Consider the following 22,896-nt stretch of genomic DNA (forward strand, 5'->3'; position numbering starts at 1 on the left):
ATTTCATTCGTCCAAATCGAAATTAATTATACCTCAAGGAAAGCAACCTCTGCTACAAGCTGTCTAGAAATATGTCATCTCTTTCTTTTCTTCTTTATCTTATATATAAGGCATCAATCTCCATACCATCTCTTTGACCGAATCATGTGCCCCGTCGCATCATATATTAACTCTCTTGACAAGAATAATTTCATTAAATTAAAATCGTCAAAAATATCAAAGCCTTCTACTCTGCCTTCTTCGTATCTACCTCGTATGTGTTACGCTCCGATCAAACGATTTAAATCGCACTTTCTTTGTCACCCCCTACAATGCTAAATGAACAGAAGACAGAACCCCAATAGACCTCCTATAAGTCTCAGCTAGATGCCCGGAGATGTACATGAGGAGCTTCTTACGAGATCGGTCCGGGGGAATGGAAGAAACTAATCCACTAGACAGAACAGTAGAATCGGGAAGGATAAATGAAGAAAACCAATGAAATTGATCTTTTCTTTACCCAGTTGCTATTTTACAGGTGTTAGTTTACGACAGGAGAAGGTGATCGAACCTTTCGATCCCTTCGTGCGCGCGTGCACGTTGTTAGCATTGAAAGGGGCCGGGAGGGCCTCCACTCTTCGGAACCTCTTTCACTATGGAGAAGCGCCGCCTGCTTCTTGCTTCTCCAGTTCCCTAATCAGCCTCTCGATCTGCCTTCTGTAGACCGGCATGAAGTGGTCACTAATCATCAACTGGGAGAGCCTGATCTTACTGTACAGTGAGCGTGGAGTAAGGAAAATCCCGACCTCAGCTTCCACTCCATTCTCTGACTCAACTGAGGAGGAGGAAGAATGGGATGAATCGTCACCCTCGGACTCGGGTACACGGGGGATGGTCACAATGTGCATGATCTTCCCCGGTGGAAAAAACCTGTGGGCTTCCTTCGTCTGTGGACCGGATCTCCCACTGAGGCCCGTCTCCTCTTCTCCAACCTCAGCAATTGCAGCAGCTTCCTGTTCACGAATCTCCCTCACCACATCGGCCTCTCCCTCTTCCCTTTCTCTATCGTAGAGCTCATGCTCGAGCTGCTGCCATAGCTCGACCTCGGTCATCCGGTCCTCAACCCGGTCATGGCCAATGAGGTCATCACCAAGGTCGCTGCCATCAGCATGTGGACTCATTCCCTTGGAGCAGGAAGGGCAGTCTCTCTCAGAAGACCACTCTAGGCCTTCATCCGAAGATACAGGAAGCTCGACGGCTTCAGTTATACTGGTGGTTCTGTGATGGCATGAGATAAGAGGCTCTGAAGTTTCAATCCCTAACCGGGTCTCTGACTCTGGGCCATTGCCAACCTCATCCGTTCCCGAAGTAGCGGCTTTGGGCCGGCGGCGGGGGCCCATGCAAGAAAATGAGGATAACCGCAAGGCAGGCTGTGTTAATGCTGCCTGAGCCATGCTGTGTGCTCTCTTCATCACCACCTGTTGACAAGAAAGTTGAACAAAATGTATAGCTCAAAATCAGCGTAAAGAGTAGCTTAGATAAACAGGCTCAATCAAGTGCGTTACTCCTGGAAATCTGGTAACAGCTGAATCCACTAAAGTGGTCTGTTGTGCAGATAATCGGCTAATCCATGCCAGTATTCTATGGTCGACTGCCTGAGTCTTACTTGGAACCAGCCCATTTTCCTTGAATATATGGTCATGTATCTGAAGATTGCTTATACTGTTAAAAAGATAGTTTAGCCTGATTGAATTGCCACTAAACCCACGCACACACAGCTCAGCCAATTTGATTTGCAGACTGATTCTAAATATCGTGGTACAAGAACAATGTCTCATGCACAAATAGAAATTAATCAAGCCCATAAAATGAAATACAAAGAAAATTCAAGTACCTGAGTGCCATTAGAAACAGGACGAAGAAGAGCTCCAGCCCCAGCAACCTTTGCTCTTGCACTAGAAATTGACGGGAGTCGCGAGCCCAAAGCTGAAGCAGAACGATAAACGGTGCCAAGAATTCGAGTTCGTTCAATTTGATTCCTCAAATCATTTATCCAAGCTGATGCAGTCACCTAGGATAGGAAGAATGCACGCATCGGCATTATGCACGCATCGGCATTAAGTCATACAACAAACACGAACGATTGAGATCATGAAAATATACGTCATCCACCAGAATGTATTACCCTTCTCAAGCATTAACAAGTAATCAACGAGTAGATGGTTAACGATCATCAAATCAGAAAAACCGCGCTCATAACCTTTCCATTGTGGTAAGTACGACTGGACGGAATTGAGTTGAGCTTTTGAATGCTTTAGACCCGTATGAACCTCTCAGACTAGACTGTTTTGCCAGACAATTGGTCAATATGGACCAAGTCTGCCCACTACCAAGAAAAGAAAATATAATCACGTGTACCATACTCTGGTATCTAAGATGTTATAATAGTGCCTATGCCATTCTAACTGACCTACTCCAGTGGATATACATGTTAAGAATATAAATTAACTCTGAATAATGAAATACATGGACCAATGTCAGATACAATTCTGACCACAACCAAGCCAGCGAACAATCTAAACAGATGCCTCCATGGTTCAATGAATGCTACATTTTATAAAACTTCAGCTCCTGATGAAAATTACAGAAAAGAACTCTGAAGCTCCATATTTTAGAGCATACCTCAGCACGCAAATCATCCACTGAAGCAGCTGAAAAGGTAGGCACCAAGTCTGCTCCATTTATAACAGAGGTAATGAAATCATTGCCCGACTCCGCCAATTCCCATGTCATACAAGCAGCTGCAATTCGATTTTTTTACCGTGTCATACCTTAAGTTTAGGATACAGAAATTCCGCAGAAGATAGCAACTGACCAGACCACACATTGATGGCCATAAAATTAAAATAACAACATACAGATGCCTCAAGATAGAATCTTAAAAACCAACCTGGAGCAAATGTAACACAAGTAGCAGTTGACAATTCTTTTCGCTCACGCAAAACATACGTTAGAAGTGCTGCAGTGCCTCCACCCAAAGAATGCCCAACAATCTGACATCCAAAAAGGAAACCACTACAGAGATCATTTACGAGACATAACTACACAGGCAATGCTCATTGTCTTTGTGAAGCTAAGCTGCCGTATGTTGGATTTGAATGGTGCAGAAGAAAATATGCAGCCATCATCTTTCAGAAAGAGTAATTAGCACAAAAACTGAACAATGAGATAGCACATGACAATGACCAATAAATGGGTTCAGAACATTGAAAGCCATCAAAGCGATCAAGGTGGTAAACTCTAGTACAAACCCAAAGAAAAAGCAGAATGAGTGGGGTACCAAAAAAGTAAGGAGAGGGGACTTGGGACCTCTATTATTTGCCATGCTCTATTAAGTGAACGGTTCATATGTGGCAGGAAAGAAGAGAAATAATATTATCTTCCAAATCAAAACCCGTACCTTAACGTTATAATCAGGATACTGCTCTAGTGCTTTAAGCAGACAAGGAGTAGCAAGCTTTGCAATCCATCGGGCAGCTGCAACCATTCCACAGTGTGCATAACCTAGAATGACATCACTCACTCCCCCTTCATTTACAACAGAGTGATGAAATGGCACCACAGCTCCTGTCACAGCTGTCAGAGTATCCTTGATACTATGTGTACCGCGAATGAGTAAGATTAAGCATTTCTCGCCGTGGTCAGCTAAGATGGTAAAAGCTGGCTTTAAAATCTGCATGCAGAATAAGACAAAGTTAAGACTAAAGCAAGAACAAATTTCAAAGTCATGATATGTATTGTTTGTCAGCAAGAGAATGGTCGTTCTACTAAAAATGCGACCAACTTACTCCTGCTTTCGGTTCCTGAAGAAGCACATTTTCTTCAGAATAGCCAGTCTCTTCCAAAAACAAAGGGAAGGGCTTCTTGGAGAAGTGCCAGCAAAGAGTTAATAGCCTTAGGAGATACTCTAGCTCAGAAATAATATCTGCACCTTTTAGCTGTAAGCTATCATCACCGCCAAATATATCACTGAAATGTACATTTCCCTGCAATATATACCAACTTTCAACAGCATGAGCCAATAAATAAATGTAGAGACTATGATAAAAGAACAGAAGCCTGCGAAGACCACAACTTTCGCCTGAAGCTGGATTTTCCCAGTTTTCATCTTTACAGACGTCTGGGTTTACAGTCTTCTAGCTCTCAGATTAACTCCCCATGTTGACATAGCCAATTGCACGAGGAAGTAGAATCTTAATCAAATTGAATTATTGAACGCAATTTGATGCCAAAGAAGAATCTTAAGCAAAAAACCATAAAATGGTCATCTTCTATAAACAGAGGAAATCTTTTGCAATTGAAGAGTGATGAAAGGGTATGCAAGATCATTGGAAAGGCCACAAGATGTTCCAGAGTGTACAGAGAATGATGAAAACAGTAATTGCATTGCCATATATTTGAAACTAAAAGTGCAGCCACTGCCAACTAATTCAAGCAAAGTAATAATGTCAAAAGAAACTACAGATACAAGTCTCTTAATATAAGATTGAATCTACAGGCTGGTGTAGCTCACTTATTCCAGCAGTGCATGTTAACATGTCTTAGGAAGGCTTTGTTAAAGAATACAATGCATCTTCTCCCTTAAATTGTCAAATCATTTATCTCGTCTCATCAACTGGACATCATTCAGCCTCCATTTATCCATAACGTACTAGCCAAATCAACAGAAACTGCAAAAGCTACTGCTATGTGCCTATAGAAGCAAACACTTTACCTGGTTCTTAAGGAGGAAGCTGATGCCAAAAGCCAAATCCCCAATAGGCCACTTCCCTAGAGTTTCCGAATAAGTGAACTTCAAGGTCTCTGATAGAGTCAAAATCGTCTCCAGCCATGTTGCAGGGGCTTGGACGAGCCTAGTTGATATGCGTTCCGAACCCAATGGAGCAGTGCTGGGCACAAGCCTTTCGTTCTCATATTCATCCTCGTCAGAAATATTTGACTTCAACTTCCGGTTTAACGTGTAGTACAGTAAAGCAGCTGCACCAGCTGCAGTGGCCATAGTCGCTGTGGCCATGAGTCTGAAATCCCTCAGGGGACAGAAACACAGAAAGAATCCCAATCAGACAGGTTCCTGACACAAACACGAAAGTCTAAACTAAACCTTGCGTATCAGAGGGGGACAAAGAAAGATTTTTGTACTGCCTCTAAAGGCATCCAATATTCAAAGTTCATCCTCCTAGGCCTAATTCCGAATCAAATGGGAAATTAATCGAAACCAACCGACTTAGAAGACATTCATTTGCTGATACATCTGTACCAACCGTAAAAGGGAAAAGGCAACCATTCGAGCAAAAACAGACCTCATTTTACTTCATATAGAAATGCTAAAGACATTGTCACCAACCATAATCATCACTTTCACTGACACAGAGCACCCTGCTTTCAGAATTTCTGAAGGAGCAGATAACCAGGAATCGCCTAAAGGAAGCTCCCAATTCAATAGACGTTCATCGTATTCTCTGATTCAAATCAAAACTACACCAAGATCGAAACCAGTTCATGCGAAAAATAAGAAACTCGAAATCAATATGCGCACTTTCCCAAAGGGTAGGCAATCAATGTAAGAACACGGCGTACTGAGAATCATATCAAATGCACCCAAAGCTCCTCCGTATACATATACCAATGATCAACTACGTCAAGAAGACAAATGGAACAGAACAGCCGATTGCACAAAAAAAAAGAAAGAAAAATCAAACCCTAACAGAGGAAGACATGAAAGAGAAAGCGGTGGGCGACCTTGAATTTGCTTTGGCGTGACACAAATCTGCGGGGGTGTGGGGGGGTTGCCTTTCTTCCTAAGGCATCGAAGGATCGAATTCGAATCTCTTACGGCAATGGAGGGAGAAAGAGTCAGAGAGGGAAATCCTTTTCCTCTCTGTTTCCGTGTGGGTTGAAGTTCAGCAACTGGTTTACGGTTTTTTATTTTTATTTTTATTTTTATTTTTGGGATTAAATAATTCGTTCGCTGATCTGATGAAGAAGAAGAAGAAGAAGAAAGGAGACGACGCCGACGGGCCGCCACGCTACTCGGCAAAAAGGCAAAGCACCACGGACTCGTTTAGCTCGGTGATTATGTAATGGGTTTCGCTTAATTGCGAAGGTAGCCCATTAACTTTGTGTATTTTAATATTCAGCCCAACTATTTTAATTTATTAAGAAATGCACCCTATTGTAGTTTTTAATGGCTTCCATATTTTCATTTATAATCGATTCCGGGCAGCCGCAAAATAGGATTTCTTACCCGATTGGGATGCGGTAATGAAATGGAATGAAAATGAATGGATTATATAAAAGGAAATGTAATGGTATTGGATAAAAAAAATTGATTTTTTTAATGATCATCACAAAATGAATTAATATAATCATAACATTAAACTTATTTATCAAGATAATGTGCCATATACATTCTTACATATATAATAAATTAAAAGAATATATATGATGGTTTACAATATATAATATGAAATAAATGAATGACCATTCCCTTTCTCAATTGAGAGAATGCTCATTCCATCAAAATGAAGGAATGTCATTTCCAACTTATGTAAGAGACACTAATAAGAATGAGTTGCAGTGAAGAAATGAGCATTATATTCCGTTTCCACATGCCAAATGGGACCTTTAGTGAACTTACCGCATCGGATCACATGATGAACTAATTAAACTGTAACAAATGAAATATGTAGAAGTTCTAAAGGAAAATATCGTTGAGGAATCATTCAGTTTGAGAGAATATTCGAAGGTTCCTGAAATTCTTTTAGCTTTTCTGCTCATGTATTGCTTTGTTTGGATGGATTCTCATTCGATCAAAAAGGATTAACTAGTCATTAGGTGAAAATTGTGTCCGCCGAATCATGAGATTCACTTTTTCAGAGATGGTGGATTTTTGAGAAAATCACCGAAAATTAATCGTCTTCCGAGAAAAACACCATAATACGTTACTGTTTATATTTTCAATAATTTAATATAATTTATAAAACGCAATAATCTTCATATTTCAACATATATTTTTCAAAAACTTTTATAAACGAGTTAATATTCCACATTTATAACATTCTTAATAATCAAACAATCTTTGAATCAGACAACCCCTTTCGATTTTTCTCGATTGGGATGTCACCTTGCCGAATACTAGGAAGTCTAAACAGTCAGTCTCAACTTAAATTGGAATTATATCATTTTGGTCATTTTGTTTCCCATTTTCACTTCTCCAAACGGTAATCAGATCTTCATGGACCCATATTTGATTCCTTCTATATTATCGTGTAATAATATGATAAAGATGTAGGCAAACATTTTAACCAAATTGCAGTTCAGTCCCCAAAGTGAGCTCAGTGGATCCTTCTCGGCAAGGAAATTAAATTCGCAGACTAGAAGATTCATAGGATGCATCAATTTAGTTCCATTTTAAATACCGTCCTTTCCCCCTCAGCACAGTTTGGAATTTGTCCAGTCAAGAAGATGATGATAGTTGATACTGATACTACACAATCCTCAACAACCATAGCAAATGAAAACCCAATAACCAGGCCATATCCATCGGACAACACCTAACCGATCCAAGGGCACGACATTTTGGCAAGACCGTCATTGTTCAGAAAAGAAAGAAGATCTCCCAGATTCAGGAAAGTACATGTTCTTGCGGAGGTTCCGCTTAATCGCGCTCGCTGATGGCAGTTAGGTGCTCATCAATCTCCTCGGTGGACAGCACTCTGAACTCGGGATTGTCGGTCCTAACAACTCCGACCTGAGAAAGATTTGAGAACTTCATCATCACAAGCACGAGACAAATTCACAATCTCTTTTTCATCTGGAATGGAATATAGGAATTATAACAATCTCCATGGTAGAGGAAGATAGTACCTCAATCTCGCTGGCCTTGAAGTCCTCTTGCAACACCGATTGCAACGCAGAAATCGTGGTCTAGAATTGAGGAGCAAGAGCAAAGTTAGATTTCCTCCATGTGTTTTTATAGATTCTCAGAGGCATCATTAATTTGATCAACCCATAACTAGACCTATTGCACATAGAACTCCTATATGAAGAGCCAAATGCTCCTTCATAACCATTCGTGCATGTTTCTACATTAGTGGCATGCAAAATCAATCAACCAGCAATAGTATCGACAATGCCAAATAAAAATTTCCCATCTATAATCTAATCTATTTAAAAGAAAAACCAAGTCTCAAAGCATATGTACTCGAGTTGCTTTCAGGTGCCAAGCAATAAATGAACAGACAAAAAAGGGTTTGTTCTACAGCTTTGTCTCATCGAAAGGAAAAGACCAGCTTCTTCAAACTTAAAATCCTTATGAAGATGGAAAAGATACGGACCTGTACTGTCTCTTCATAAGAAAATTGGGGATCATTCTTCATTTTCTTCTCCAAGAAATTGATCGCTTCTTGCTCTTTTGATCCAGCACTTGTGGCCTACAGTAGCACAATCATCTTCTCCATGAAATTTTGCTTAAAAACAATTATTTAATCCATAACTAAGAAGCCTAATAAAACTGAGTTTTTCTTTTTAGTTTATTAATTTGTCTCTTGTTTTTCAGCCAATGACCTAGAGAGTCCTGATACCCAATTTGGACTATATAAATATCCCAAGACAATAATCTCATAGATTTTGCAAATAATGATAACAAAACAAAATCACATACATACCTTATGACCGAAGAAATGACCAGCAGGATCACATTTGTAAAGTCGAGGTCCAAACTCCTCATCAATCCCCAAGACCATAGCAACTACCACAAATCAGAAATTGCGCAGAGAATAAATTGGTTAAAAAAGAAAAGAAACTGAAAAAGACAATCAGGAATTAACAAAAGCCAAATTAAAGTAGTTAATTAGTATCAACAAAAATAATAGTGCATCCAGTCGGTTCAAAATATGATGACAGCATTCAATAGGAAGGAGAACCAGAAAGTAAGTTGCACATGAACCTTAGCTATGACAACAGTCTTAAAAACTTCAAAGATACCAACCTACTCCAAGAGGTCTCATGTAAGCATGCTGAGTGTAGACCTGAGATTTGTCGGCTATCCTGTATGTGCAGAAGAATATATTGTCATCGAATAGGTGACAAAAACCCTTAAAACAAAGTCATCTCAAGAATAATTTTTTACTGTAGCGCATATATCACCAAACATGAATTTCTCAAGAACCATTTAGCAGCATTAATTGAACATTAGGAGTAACATCTGAGGTACTTGCTGCTTCTGTGAAAGATAGAATGTAATAGAAACTTCTTACTCAGAAGGTAAAACAAACTGTTTGAAATCACGGTCAGATGGACAGTGTCTTTATGATTGAATCAGCAGCATCCAAAAACTTCAGCAGGCTTACTCTTACAGATTGAACTTCAATTATTGCAAAAACACAATAAAGATTCCCAGCCTTTATTGGATATTAAATAGTGATTGCATTAATTCAAGAAGACCAAATATCATCAAGCAAATACTTCCTAACTAAACCACAATTCGTATTCATTAACTGGTGGTATTGAGGCTCAGAAGGTCAAAACCTACAAAAATTTACGAGTCCTGACATACTTGTTCCAAAATAAAAGTCAAGGAACTCGCATACCATCTAGCCAATACATCCACAGGCATCTCATATCCATATCTGAATCGGAACTCAGCTGCTTCATTCCTTGCCTGTTGCACCAAGGTCCTAGCATCAGCTGTACAACCACATGGAAAAGCACCTAAGCCATATTTATGAAAATACTTCCCCTAGACTCAACAATGAGCTTTTAAGAATCAAGACTGACGATTTGCACGTAACAGACTCTACCCTTAGGGTGAAATATGTTAATAGAGAAAAATCGATCACGTTGCGGGATTAACAATGCATACAGGGATATCCATCAGTTATACAAGCCAAATATCCAGCAAAAGGATCAACACTAAAATGCATTCAACATGTGAGTACTCAGACAATTGATACCCCTATAATTCTCCGAATAAACAATAAGGAAGGGAACAAACCTGTCATGCCTGTTGCTAGCAGACCAAGGTACTTGGTGATAGGGAAAAGATGGGTTACGCTTGTCTGGTCCAAGAGCTTGTCCTGTCAAAATTTCACAACTTGAGCACGCAACTTTCGCTGCCCCCAAATATCTATCAAAATCAAGGGACAATAATAGAGTTATTACTCACCGGGACCTTCTTCTGAGTGACCACGCACACAGAGTCCTTCCCCCGGACACCAATAGTGGTGATCCCGGCAGCCTTAACCGCCTTGAAGGCATACTCTGCCAATCATTAAAATTCAAAAATAAATAAATAAATAATTCAGCATTGCTAAAAACCACACTGAGCTCCTCAGGTACCGATTCAGTCAACAATTTCACATTTCTAAGCAATCAATGGGCAATCCACGCTCAACACATCTCAACCAGCATTATAAACAGCAGCAAGCTACTTCAAGATGCAGATCTTACAGCCGAGTACGGGATTTACTATGAAACTAAATCGTTCACTCGCACTTTCTGAGCAACCAGACAGGTTGATTCAAATCAATAGACTGAAGAACTCGAGGGATGGGGGATCACTGAACGGACCTACTTGAAAGAGACGGCCCTCGGGGGAGAAGATCGTGATATGGCGATCGTATCCGCCTCCACTTCCACGGCTCATGGCGACTCCGGCGGTTGGTTAGGGTTCTTCTCCGGCGTCAGCTTTCTCTTCTCTGTTGGAGTGAGCAGAAAGAAATCAATGCTTCGTCGGGAAACTATCAGAGACGGAGAGGAAGAGAAATAGTCGATAGCGAACCGACGATGTCGTTTTGAAGCTCTCACTGTCCCCTCGCCCAAGCTAAAAATAAAATTTCAGCTGAAAGTTTCGGGCTGGGCCGAGTTGACGGATTAATGGGCCCTGTTGGGCCGAGTTTATCATTTTTTAATGAAAAATTATCGTATTCCACCATTCTTAGCTTTACGATTTACTATTTCTTTATCTTCTCTTAAGTTTCCCATGCGAACCAAAGTTGGGTTGTGTTTGGTTTTAGAGTTGAGTTTTGATTTTAATTAGTTTGTAATAATTGTGTTGTTGAATTATGAAAAAAAGTGTGAAAAAGTAATGAATAGTTGAGATAAAATAATGATTGTGTAGTTGAATTGTGGATAAAGTAATGAATAGTTGAGAGAATTAAATTGAATGGTTAAAAAAATTGAAAAAAAGAAGAAGAAAAAAGTAATAATTGTGTTGTTGAATTGAAGATAAGTAGAGTAAAGTTAAAATTCAAATGTGAGAACTAAATTTGAGATCTCTTACAATGCGTTTGTTTTCGGAGTTAAAGTCACGAATTTGTGATTGTGATTGTGATTGTAGAAGAAGAAAAAATATATGGGCCCACCGGTTTGACTTTTGAAATATGAAATAAATGGAAGGTATAGATAATTAATTATAATGGGATTGTATTTTAATAATATATGGGGCCCACCAATTTGACTTTTGAAATGTGTATTTTGTTGTGTAGTGTTTTGAGTTAAAGTTAAAGTTAAAATCTTAAATCACGACTTTGAAAACAAACGGAGCGTTATAATTTAAATTGAGAATGTTTTCATTACACTCAACCCCGCTTTTTGTATTTTATTTCCTTGTTTTATAGATCATGGGTTGTCGGACGAAATTTTAGGGGAGAAAGGTGCCTCTTAAAAGACACGTGCTCTGAGAAGGAGTGAAAATTACATTTAGTTAGAATACGAATTAGAAACTTAACCCCGGATAACACGATCTAATTCGCGTGTTTAAATCTAATCATTTTAAAAAAATTATAGGATTTTATACTTTTATCTTTTTTCGGTGTGAACCATGGTATTCGGAAGCCCGTATGGATTCCGACTAATCCACTCGAGCCGGGTAGGCCCACTAAAGGGATAAATCCCTCTCGGCATGAATTTTCTCTATTTATATATATGATGCTAATTAGGAATTAGGAAATTGCGAATAAATAATTAGAATATTAAAGGAAAATATATTAAAAGATTACATTTATTTCTAAAGGGGTGGGTTTGAAAATGATCATATTGTCCTAAACCCTATCTATGATCATCCCTAAGAGTGGTGGCATCCTATAACATCTCAGGTCTTCTATCCTGTCCAGAGTAGAGGCGCCCACTTGATCGGTGGCGATGGCAATGCAGTGGTTACGCCTTCCTCCTCCCCGACCCCGCTATTCAACTGGCTCTCCTCCTCCCCCTCTAGCGGCGGTTAAAGATTGTGCCTCTAGACAGACTAGTCCCACCTCATGCATGTTCAAATCGACCTTTTGTGGATCTGCCTTTTTTAGTTGTTTTGGATAAGTCTCCCCCAGTCATTTAGGGCTAGGTTGAATGGTTTCGGTCTGGGGTGATGATATGTGGTGGAGTCTTGCACTCGGATGCTAGCTCAAGACAATTTGTCTACTCTACTTTGTTGTCAAATTATCTGGACTTTCACAATGGAGTAAATTTTCACCATGAATTATGGATTGGACGAGGATCGCTCTTTCCTTATTTTTCATTGGTGTCCATGATGAAATGTTGCTCGCAGTTCGTGGTGGAATTAGTAGTTTCAAGATGGCAATATGTAATTGTATCTATTTATATTTGGATGTGAACTTTTCACAAAACTATCATTTATAGTTTGTCTGGCGGATAAGTTGTTATATTCCGCTCTTGTAATATTTGGTGGGTTATTTTTCTTTGTATCCATTTTTATTATATATATATATATATATATATAAAGAATTCTCATTTCCATCAAGCAAAAAAAAAAAAGTGACGTTCTTAATGCTTGTCATTGCTTGGCCATTAATTACATTGAACGAATAATCTTAGCAAACTCAACGAAGTAAGCTATGGTTTAGATGAGAATTTGAAGTAGCCTTTGTTCGACTTCGATTTGTTGGTAGTCGGTTTGTTTCGCAAGTATCGATAGAAATATACATGCTTGCCTTGGGCACCCATGGTTGGGATTGAAACTTAATGATTTTATTTAGACATTGATTCTCATAGAAATATAGAGACTTTGTTTAAATAAATATATCTCATAGGCAATTAGGAAGTTACCTATGAGAGAACTTTGAATCTCGAGGTAGTACAATTGGTCATTCAAGAATATAGAAGGAGAGTACGAGTGAAGTTAAGACAACATCGAGGAATTGAGACCTTAGGCTTCCTCGTCATAATTTTCGATTGTTGAGTTAGATAGTATCTAGTTAGTTATTTCATCGGCTTTTAACTTCATATGTCTTTAATCGATTGGCTTGACTTATATCAGGGTGGAATAATTTTAGTGATACAACAAAATTATTAGATCAGTTCCTCGTAGGAATGATACTTTACTCATTACTCTATTACTAGCACGACTCGTATACTTGTTGAGAGACAACAACCGGCTCTCCGATCAAGCTCACTGGCAGTCTGGGCGGTGTCTCAGTCCCAATATGGCTGATCATCCTCTCAGATTACTATTGATCATCGCCTCGGTAAGCTATTGCCTTACCAATTAGCTAATGAAACGCGAGCTGCTCTTCAGGCGGATTCCTCATTTAGCTCCTTAGCCCACGATGTATTAGTAGTCGCTTTTAGTTGTTCCCCTCCCAAGGGCCGATTCTTACACGTTACTCACCCGTCCGCCGATGGAGACACCACTTCCCATCCATTCCTCCAATGGTTTCTCTTTTATCTTTTTTTTAAAATTTTTTTGTTTTCATATAATTTTTTTACCAATAATAATATAAAAATTATGGATAAATTGATATTGACTTTACATCCCTATATATATCTTGTCAAGTTCCAAAAATAAGATTGCGATATTAAAACTCCATAGGAATACATTCCGTTCCATCCCTATGAGAAATCCTATCCCATCCCGATGACCGAACATAGCATAAAGTGATTGCTTTAAATTTTCATGTTTTTACTTTAATTTTTCTTACCAATAATAATATAAAATTATGAATAAATTGATAATATTGACTTTATATCCCTATATATATCTTGTCAAGTTCCAAAAATAAGATTGCAATATTAAAACTCCATAGGAATAAATTCCGTGCCATCCCGATGAGAAATCCTATCCCATTTCCTTTTTTTTTGTAATTTTTTTTTCCAAATTTCCCCCCTTTTCCTTTGTGTTGCAAATCCAATTCGGAAAATGTTCCGCGTAATTTGGTCAATACGTTATGCCAAAAGATGCGATCGTAAGGTCGATGCATTATGCATTGTTTGTGATTTCATATCGAACCCCAATAAAATTTCACCTAATTTGATCAACGTATTAATACCAAATGATCCAATTGTTAGGTTGAAATGTTACATCTTTTTAGTGTTTTCAAATCTAAGTCGAAATAAGGTACCACATAATCCCGTTGACATGTTGCTCCAAATTATTCGATCGTTTTTTCCATTTTTTTAGCATTTTAAAATCCGATCCGAGTAAGTACCATGTAATCCGATCACACGATATACCAAGAGATCCGATCATAAGGTCGACAAGTTAAGACTTTTTAGTGTTTCAAAATCTGATCCCAAGGTTCCGCGTAATTCAGTTAACACATTACGCCAAATGATTTGATCGTTATGTCAAAAGTTACGCATTTTTAGTGTTTTCAAATCTAATCTAAGTAAGGCACCACATAATTTGATTCGTGCATTATGTCAAATGATTCGATTGTTATATTCGGAATACTTCCAAAAAATACTTTTACCCCGATTTTTATTTAGAAAAATTAGAAAAAATTTCGTACTAGAGTTACTAGATATACAATTTAATCGTAATATTCGCACTTTTTGAATTACAGGTAATATTTTTTCTCCTTTTATCCATATGGAAAGAGCCAACAATGAAAATTAATTTCATTATTAATTTTATTTTATTTTCTTAAAGCCTATTATGTCTTCCTTTACTTAATATTATTTTCAAATTCTATTCATACTTCTCTTTTAGAAGCAAAACTATAAGCTTTACATTCAAGAATTAACCCATCTAACAAATTCAAAACACGCTTCATGAAATAAAAAGAAAAATGATATCATCAATGATAACATGATACCATCTTTAAAAAAAAAAGATTATTTACTATTGAGAGTTTATAATTTTTACAAATAAATAGTTTTATTATTAGTTTCAGTTAAACACTATATTAATTATTATACAAACCATTATGATGAATAAAAAATTTACAAAAAAATTTAACCTGCGGCAACGCACAGGATCACCCCTAGTCTTACACATTAAAATTGGTCCATCCTAAGGGGAGGGAGAGTGGGGACATTTTCCCTACTCTCCGCTCCTCTTTGTTTTTTAATTTTTTTTTAAAATTTTCCCTTTACTTCTGCGTTTTTAAATCCAATCCGATAAACGTACCACATAATTCAATCGACACATTACGTTTTCTTAGTGATTTTAGATCCGACCCCAGTAATGTCCCACCTAATTTGGTGGACGTGTTAAGCCAAATGATTCTATCATTAGGTTGAAACGTTACGCCTTTTTAGCATGCCAAAATGATGCAATTGTAATCTTTTTTTTTTCTCTTTTTCTCTTTTTTTTGTAATTTTCATTTTTAGAATTCTTTAGCATTTTCGAATCTGATCTGAAATAAAGTGCCACGTAATCCGATCTCGCGTTATGCCAAAAGATTTTTATTGTAAGGTGTGAGTTACGTGATTTTAGATCCGACCTCCATAAGGCTCCACGTTCGGTCAGCACGTTACGTCAAACAATTTAAATAATGTATTGCATAATCCAGTTGACGCATTATGCCAAATAATTTGATCGTTATAATCGAACTATTTTCAAAAAATACTTTTACCCAAACTTTTATTTAGAAAAACTTCGTATTAGAAGTACTAAATATACAAACTACGATATATGTTAAATTCCTTTTCGAATTTTGGTTTGTGAGTGCGGAACTTTTTCCCTCTCCCTTTTTTATTTTCTTTCTTCTGTCCTGTAGTGATAGTTTGTAACCTAATCGATCCAAAGGATTAAATCACATTATTATGGTTGACCAATTATTCCTTGAAAAATTAATGTCATGAAGCCATATGGTGTACACATTTTTTTCATTTTTTTCCACTCACTATAAGTTTTGATACTATCATTTTACTCTATTCTCTCTATCTATTTTACCTTTTTTTTATAAGAGTTATACATATATTATATACTTTAATTTTCTTTATAAATATTCATCAAATGAACACAAACCTTTTTCGTCTATATTGTATCTTTCTTAAAAAAATATACTAAATAAACACATACTTTTTCTCCATTTATACATATAGTAAGATTACTAAGATCCAACAATGAAGATTAATTTTGTTGTTAGTTATTTTTGTAAATTTATAAAATACAAAATTTTTCATTTTCTTAAAGTCCATTGTGTCTTTCTTTACTTAATATTATTTTCAAATCTTATTCGTATCTTTCTTTTTAAGAACAAAACTATAAACTTTATAGTTAAAGATGATATCACATTAATTTTTATTTCATGGAGTGACTTTCTAACTATTAAACATATATAATATCCGGACATAAGCATAAAGATGTATTAGCTTTTGCCTCATGTTAAATATATAAGTTAATATACCTTATAAGAAGTCTAAATTTTACTAAAAATTGATAACTCATGATTATAATTCTATTATTATATATTGAGGTTAAGTGTTAAATCAGGTTATTATGGAATGATTTTCTATTCTTGTACATATCTATGTATACTATATTTAGGATAACCTATTTTAGCTATAGACATAATTTTCCTTTTATAAGTCACGCCTGAGTTGTATACATACCTGTGAATTGAATAACAAAGATCAAGCTTTTCTGCTCAATCACATTTCTTTACATGGTATCAGAGCGGGTTACGCTTTCGCGCACATGTGTGGGCTCACATCACGCCAAGTCTAGTTTCGAGGTAGCCAAAGTAAGCCTTATCTTAGTCCGGCCCAAGTGTGGCCTTATTATCAATTATCCCCCCTCTTTTCGCCCGAGGTGTAAGAAAAAAGTCCACCTCGTGGTTAAGTCCCCAGCACGGAAGTCTAGTCCCGGCTCGTAGTCAGTTCTTGAGAGCGGGTGTTTAAGTTCACGTGGCACGTGTAGGTGAAGCGTCAAAGCCACACGTTGCCACGTGAGGGCGGGTGTTGAGAGTTAAGTCCCATATCGAAAAATATAAAAGGAATTCCACAAGTTTATAAGAGATTGGATACCACAATCTCTTAGCTCGAGTTTTTGGGTTGGAGATTGGCCCAATCGCTTATAGGCCTAATTGGTATTTTACACAGTATTGTGTATATTGTGATTTTAATGTAGGTGAAACGAAGAAGTTTCAGCCTCGCGGCACCACGCGGGCATCGCCCTAAGTATATATATATATATATATATATGTATATGTAAGGAAAGTTAAAATCATGCCGAAGTAATCATAGTTCTTCCCGCATTTTTATGAAAAAAGAAAGAGAATTTCCGCTGCGAGAATTATTACATACTGTTTTGCTTGTGAAATCAAGGAATCATTTCCTTGAAATTTTTTTTTATTTTAAGTAATAACTAATATTATTATTTTTTAATTAGTCCATCTAACATGTCCGAATTAACTATTGCAGAATACGAACGAGTTAGACGGAGTTCCTTTGGATATTGCTAATTGCAGACTCATGGGTTGGTTAGCGAACTCCAAGTGGACAGAATGTGTAGGCGCGAGTTCATTATCTTTAATGAGGACATATATAGATTTTTTTTTTAGCATGGATCTACAGGTTCGTTACCTGTACATAACCCGGATGGATCTATATCCTGTAAGGGCGGTACCCGACTACGACTTGGACCACGTCTCCTCCCGTCGAGCCTAATCACCTGGTTATAATTTAAGAGTCCGTTTGGTTTCAGAGTTTGATTTTAGAATCATGATTTTGATTTTAACTCTACCCACTACACAACAAAAACACTCGTTTCCCAAGTCAAATTTATAATACCATCTCATTTGTCCTTTTCCACAATCAAAATCAAAATTAAAATCAAAGTTACTTTAATTCTGAAATTAAACGCCCTCTAAATGAAACATTTCTATTAGTATGGCGTCTAATCTTGTGTGCAAGGGAGCAGCACATGACTTATGACAAAGCATTAGGTAGCCCCCACCACCATCACTTAACTTTGTAATATTTTTCTTTTTTGGCTTAAACACTCAACCTTGTATACAAAAATATAATCATTGCCGAAGCGCTACGCTCTAACTGGCAGTCGGAAAATTATTTAAATCATAAAGGGTACTGCTTTTATGCTTGCATACTGTCAAATTTACTTTTATAATATAAGTCTCACCATCAAGATATTGATATAACAATTTTTTTTTCTTATGAATCTTCAAAATTTATTCATAATACGAAAAAATTTCGTGACGTGGCACCGCACGTTTTCACACGTTTTCTTATGAATCTCAAGAATCTTTTGTCACACGTTTTCTCTTCCATTATCCTTTTTTTTTTGTCATTTTCGTGGTACCACAATTTCTTTTTGTTTGTTTTGTTCCCGTTCTTTGTTATTTGTTTACTGAATATATATTCTTTTCCGTTTTTCGTCAATCTGATTTTCTAATCTTCAGATTATCATCATCCAAATCCATACTGGTAAAATATAGTTACTCAACGCCCGCTTCTAACTGCACTGGATATAGCACCGAAATCGATCAGACTCCCACGGGACCAGGCCCTGGTCGCGACCTTCCATTTTTCTACATGCAAGAATCCAGCTCACGCGGTTCGTGAATTTCACTTATTGACAGGATCTTTGGTGGTGGGCCTCATGGTGTGTGACCGATTGCTACCAGGACAACATCGGGCCGGTGGTTCGTCAACTGCAACGGGACCCCCGAGCAAGAGACCCTTGCTAAAAGTGAATTGGGGATTGGATTCTATTACCCCCCGAGACAACAAAAGGTGAGGGCGATCTTGGCCACTCCCCCACCGAGCCGAAAATTAAGACCAAACATGTGATTTGCATTTCACGGTCCCCTTCTAGAAATGTCTCGCAGCTCAACTTAGGCAAGATCGAATAAGAATGCTTTGTCAAATTTTTACTGGACCTATGAAACAATATCGGTCCAGAAATTTAAATTGATAAATGGTATGAAACCTGCTATCTTTGTACTCCTTGAATTTTCTTATTATTATTCTGGAATGAGATAAACAATTCTCCACAATTTTATCAGTTCCTTAAGAAATAATCCATTGTACTTGTATGTATTTGTTAATCTTTTTGCGATGTGGGCAGAAGTTTTTACGCGAACAGGTTGCAGACGATCGCGGCAGTTTTTCTTAAAGAAACCAGTGAAATTTCCATTGGAATGAAGTTTTTCTTATGTCTATCGTGATCGAGTATAATTCACATTAGTTATAGATTTTATTATTGATCGGAAGGTCAATGAAGGATCCAAACATGTTTATAGCACGTCCGAACGCATAACCTGCATATGTTACTTATTCGGCAAAAAAAAAAAAAAAACTGAATATGTTACCTCATGGTCGGCCCCATCAATATGAAATGTGACATAACTGGCGGTTTGGCCGCGACTTATATGTTTATAAAAAAAAGCATACTGGGATACTAATGAATAATATAGGGGTCACCGAGCAAATCGATGAGGTGGGTCCGCGTAGGATTCTAAAATGCGGGACCAAAAAGCACGGTCAATTGTCTAGCTACTCGGTCGAGTTGACGTGACTTTTCACCCCAAAGAAGAGAGACCTTAATGAAATTTGATAATTGAGGGGTCCCCCCCCCCGGTTTCATTGGCGCAAGGCCTAGGTTTTATTTTTCGATCACAATTATGAAATTTGAAAGTTCAATTGCAGCTCGATTAGATTAGTCAGGAGTAAAGTTCTCGAGTCGGTCTACTAACAAGTCAAACTCTCATAACGTGAACTATTTACATGAAAAATTCAAACTCGATACATTATTTAAGTAGAATAAGCGTCGAATCTCTTGAATCAAATCGTGTTGGTTTTATTTTTAGTATTAATAGTTATGGCACAGTTTTTATTGCTTATTATGTGTCGCCACCTAATCAGTAGTCCCGGCCAGAAATTGCGGGACCCGCAGAAATTATATTTTTGTTTGGACCAAAATCATAATCTTCTTCTTCCACAAAAACACAAAAAGAAAAAAAGAAAAACCATGATCTCATTTCCTATCCTTCAATCTGAAGAAGAATGCCGTCTAAATAAAGGGCGGATAGGATTTCTAAAATGTTAAATTGGTATTTAGTAATGACATGACTTATTAGGGATTGAGATGAGGTTTTATTGCGATATTATAAGAAGTAAAAGCGTGAAATCCTAATGCGCCTTTGACCAAATTGTTACAAGTGTGATATATCTAATTGTTACAAGAGGGAATATTCATAACAAAATAGTGGATTAAATCATTACATATTTGGAAACTTTTTTACATACTAAATAATTTCCCATTCAATGTGCGAATTCATTCTTATACTTCTATTTTAGTTCACTGAAATAATTATTTGCATTTCCGAAGACAATATCACAAGTAATAGACTATAAGAATTTTCAGTAATTAATTTGACATTCTAAAAGTATTTATTTTAAGTGAATAAGTTCATATATTTTACGATCATTTCGATGAAATTACAAGCCGTAATCAGTCTATCATTTATAATTATCAATTAATGTGATTAAGAATTTGTGGTCCACAAATCATAATTGAGTCTATCCGAAGGCTCACATACATCACATGTACGGAATCCATCCGATGGCTAATAAATAATCCGAAAGCGAACATAATTGCTCCACCTTCCCGCACAGAAGCGCAACCCCTAAAGTGCTTGACTTGTGTCACTAATCATGCTTTATGCCCCTCCAAAAAAGCATTTTGTCCATAAACAACACCCCGTATTATGATGTCCTCTTAATAATCAATCTAAAATTCTTCTAATTTGAAATTCAACTTATAATGGTATGACCTGTAATTTACTCAATATTTAAAAACTATTCAATAGATATGAGGGAGATTTTAATTGGGAGGATTTTTAGGCACTCCACCACTTGAGAGGATTTAACATTTCTTAATAAATATCCTAATAATAATCCATGAGGTCCACGTTTGCATTTTTTATTGGTTAGAGCAATCGAAGGTATTGTTCCTAGCAAGTAGGGAAGTGCAACTCATAATACAATTTCTTGTGATTTTCCTAAAAAATATTGAAAGATAAAGAAGGAATTATTTCAACTGTGATTTTTTTTAAATTTATAAATAACATGATCTAATAGGAATAGAAGATAGGTGGGAGTATAAAAAGACACAAAAATCTAATTGATAATAATTGAACTCATGACCTCTTAATCTTGAATAAAAAACTAATAGAACATTAGATCTCCATCTAAATATCAACATTGGAGAACAAATGGAAGTAGCACTCATAAACCAAATTATGAAACTCCTAGGTCTTATATATATATATATTGAAGTTGACCTTCTATTTTAGTTTAATAAACTTTTACTATATTTTATGTGGGTAATATACGAAGAATTTTAGTTATTTGATATCTTATTTCTGTTTAGTAATATATAATTAAAGAATTTTTAAAAATTAATAATTTTCTTAAAAATAGGAAAGAGTTTCTCCATAATTTATAATTTTTTTTCAAATTTGATGTGTCAAATATTCCAAATAAAAGGCTTGGAGATTCATCTCTGTACATATGCTATTTGTATTTTCAAATGATAAAATAAGTATTATTTATCATCACGATTCACTTCATTGATTTCTTACTAATAATTTGATGTGTTTATCGTATCTAGTTGGTGGTATATATAATTTTTTTACATATTTGCTTTTTATCTATATTAATTTGTAATGGCATCGTGCAACGTGCAGATATGGACTAATATAAATAAGCACTTGAAAGGTGAGGATAGTGAATTTGTCATATAACCTCTTCAATTCTCTCTCTCTATTTTTTTTTTATAACAAGGGCTGGGCGATTAGTGTAGCTATTCTACAAGGATTAATTACATGGGTGTTAATCTCGCAGCGAAATATTCGATTTAAGTCATAACTTTAAGACTCAAGTGAATGGGCTTGTCACTACGACTCGATGAGACGTTAGTGGAACATCCTCGTCCGCAAAGCCCACAATTAGCACTGTTCTATCACAAGTGAATTCAATAGCGAATAAGGGGACATTCCCCTCTTATTTGCCAAGACTTAACCCCTAGTATGAAACTCAATTATCCTCTTTAATTCAAATTTGATATGCTCCACACATTTAGTGAGTATATTATCGATGATTACTACTCAAAAGCTGGAGCAAAGACATCGAAACTGGATGTGGATGAGCTCAAAGTATTTTTATGTGCCTTTTCACAAAATATATGGTACGGAAAATAACTTTTGATGGCAGCAAATACACTAATATTGTATTAGAGAAAATTTTAAATAATCTTATTCAACAATGACATAGTCGTGAAAAATCTATAATAATATAGCTACAATCTAGTTGCTTGTTTGCGCAGTAACACCCATTTTTACTGGTTAGTTACAATCCGGTATGTTCTCTATTACACCACGAACATAGTATGACTATTAGAATTTCCTATCATATTAATGTTTTTGAAGTGTACATCATAAAATTTAGAACTCGATTGGATTCTTAAGTAATTCAATTTTAGTTGGGTCGACTTATTAAGAGGTAAAACTCTTTAAATATAAATTTTTTTCATTCATAAATATCAAACGTAAGACTTTGAGCCCATATCAAACAATCTAAACCAAACCACGATAGTCTTATCATATTGCGTACATGAGTAAATGTGAAATACACAAATATGGTATTATCCACGTT

General features: G+C 36.6%; 2 protein-coding genes across 3 annotated transcripts; both read right to left on the bottom strand.

Moving 5' to 3' along the window:
- Nucleotides 1–416: 416 nt before the first annotated feature.
- On the bottom strand, nucleotides 417–6,080 carry LOC116210187. 2 transcript variants are annotated; one of them, XM_031544013.1, is made up of 8 exons: nucleotides 5,779–6,080; nucleotides 4,754–5,057; nucleotides 3,828–4,025; nucleotides 3,440–3,712; nucleotides 2,930–3,032; nucleotides 2,662–2,780; nucleotides 1,874–2,050; nucleotides 417–1,457 (listed from the first exon to the last, which is right to left on the bottom strand). In XM_031544013.1, exons 2-8 carry the CDS (start codon nucleotides 5,051–5,053, stop codon nucleotides 633–635), a joined length of 1,995 nt encoding a protein of 664 aa, XP_031399873.1. In that variant the 5' UTR covers nucleotides 5,054–5,057; nucleotides 5,779–6,080; the 3' UTR covers nucleotides 417–632. The 2 variants fall into 2 exon arrangements, with proteins under 2 accessions (XP_031399873.1, XP_031399874.1); XM_031544014.1 differs by lacking the exon at nucleotides 5,779–6,080 and adding an exon at nucleotides 5,384–5,680.
- Nucleotides 6,081–7,424: 1,344 nt separating this feature from the next.
- Nucleotides 7,425–10,823, bottom strand: LOC116210235 (proteasome subunit alpha type-6). Its single transcript, XM_031544088.1, has 9 exons — nucleotides 10,609–10,823; nucleotides 10,205–10,299; nucleotides 10,034–10,115; nucleotides 9,630–9,726; nucleotides 9,029–9,087; nucleotides 8,706–8,788; nucleotides 8,376–8,471; nucleotides 7,906–7,965; nucleotides 7,425–7,789 (listed from the first exon to the last, which is right to left on the bottom strand). The coding sequence occupies exons 1-9, from the start codon at nucleotides 10,682–10,684 to the stop codon at nucleotides 7,697–7,699; spliced, it is 741 nt and encodes a 246-aa protein (XP_031399948.1). The 5' UTR covers nucleotides 10,685–10,823; the 3' UTR covers nucleotides 7,425–7,696.
- Between the last annotated feature and the right edge of the window lie 12,073 nt (nucleotides 10,824–22,896).

This window comes from Punica granatum, chromosome 6 (genome assembly GCF_007655135.1).
Source record: "Punica granatum isolate Tunisia-2019 chromosome 6, ASM765513v2, whole genome shotgun sequence".
NCBI classification, from domain to species: Eukaryota; Viridiplantae; Streptophyta; class Magnoliopsida; order Myrtales; family Lythraceae; genus Punica; species Punica granatum.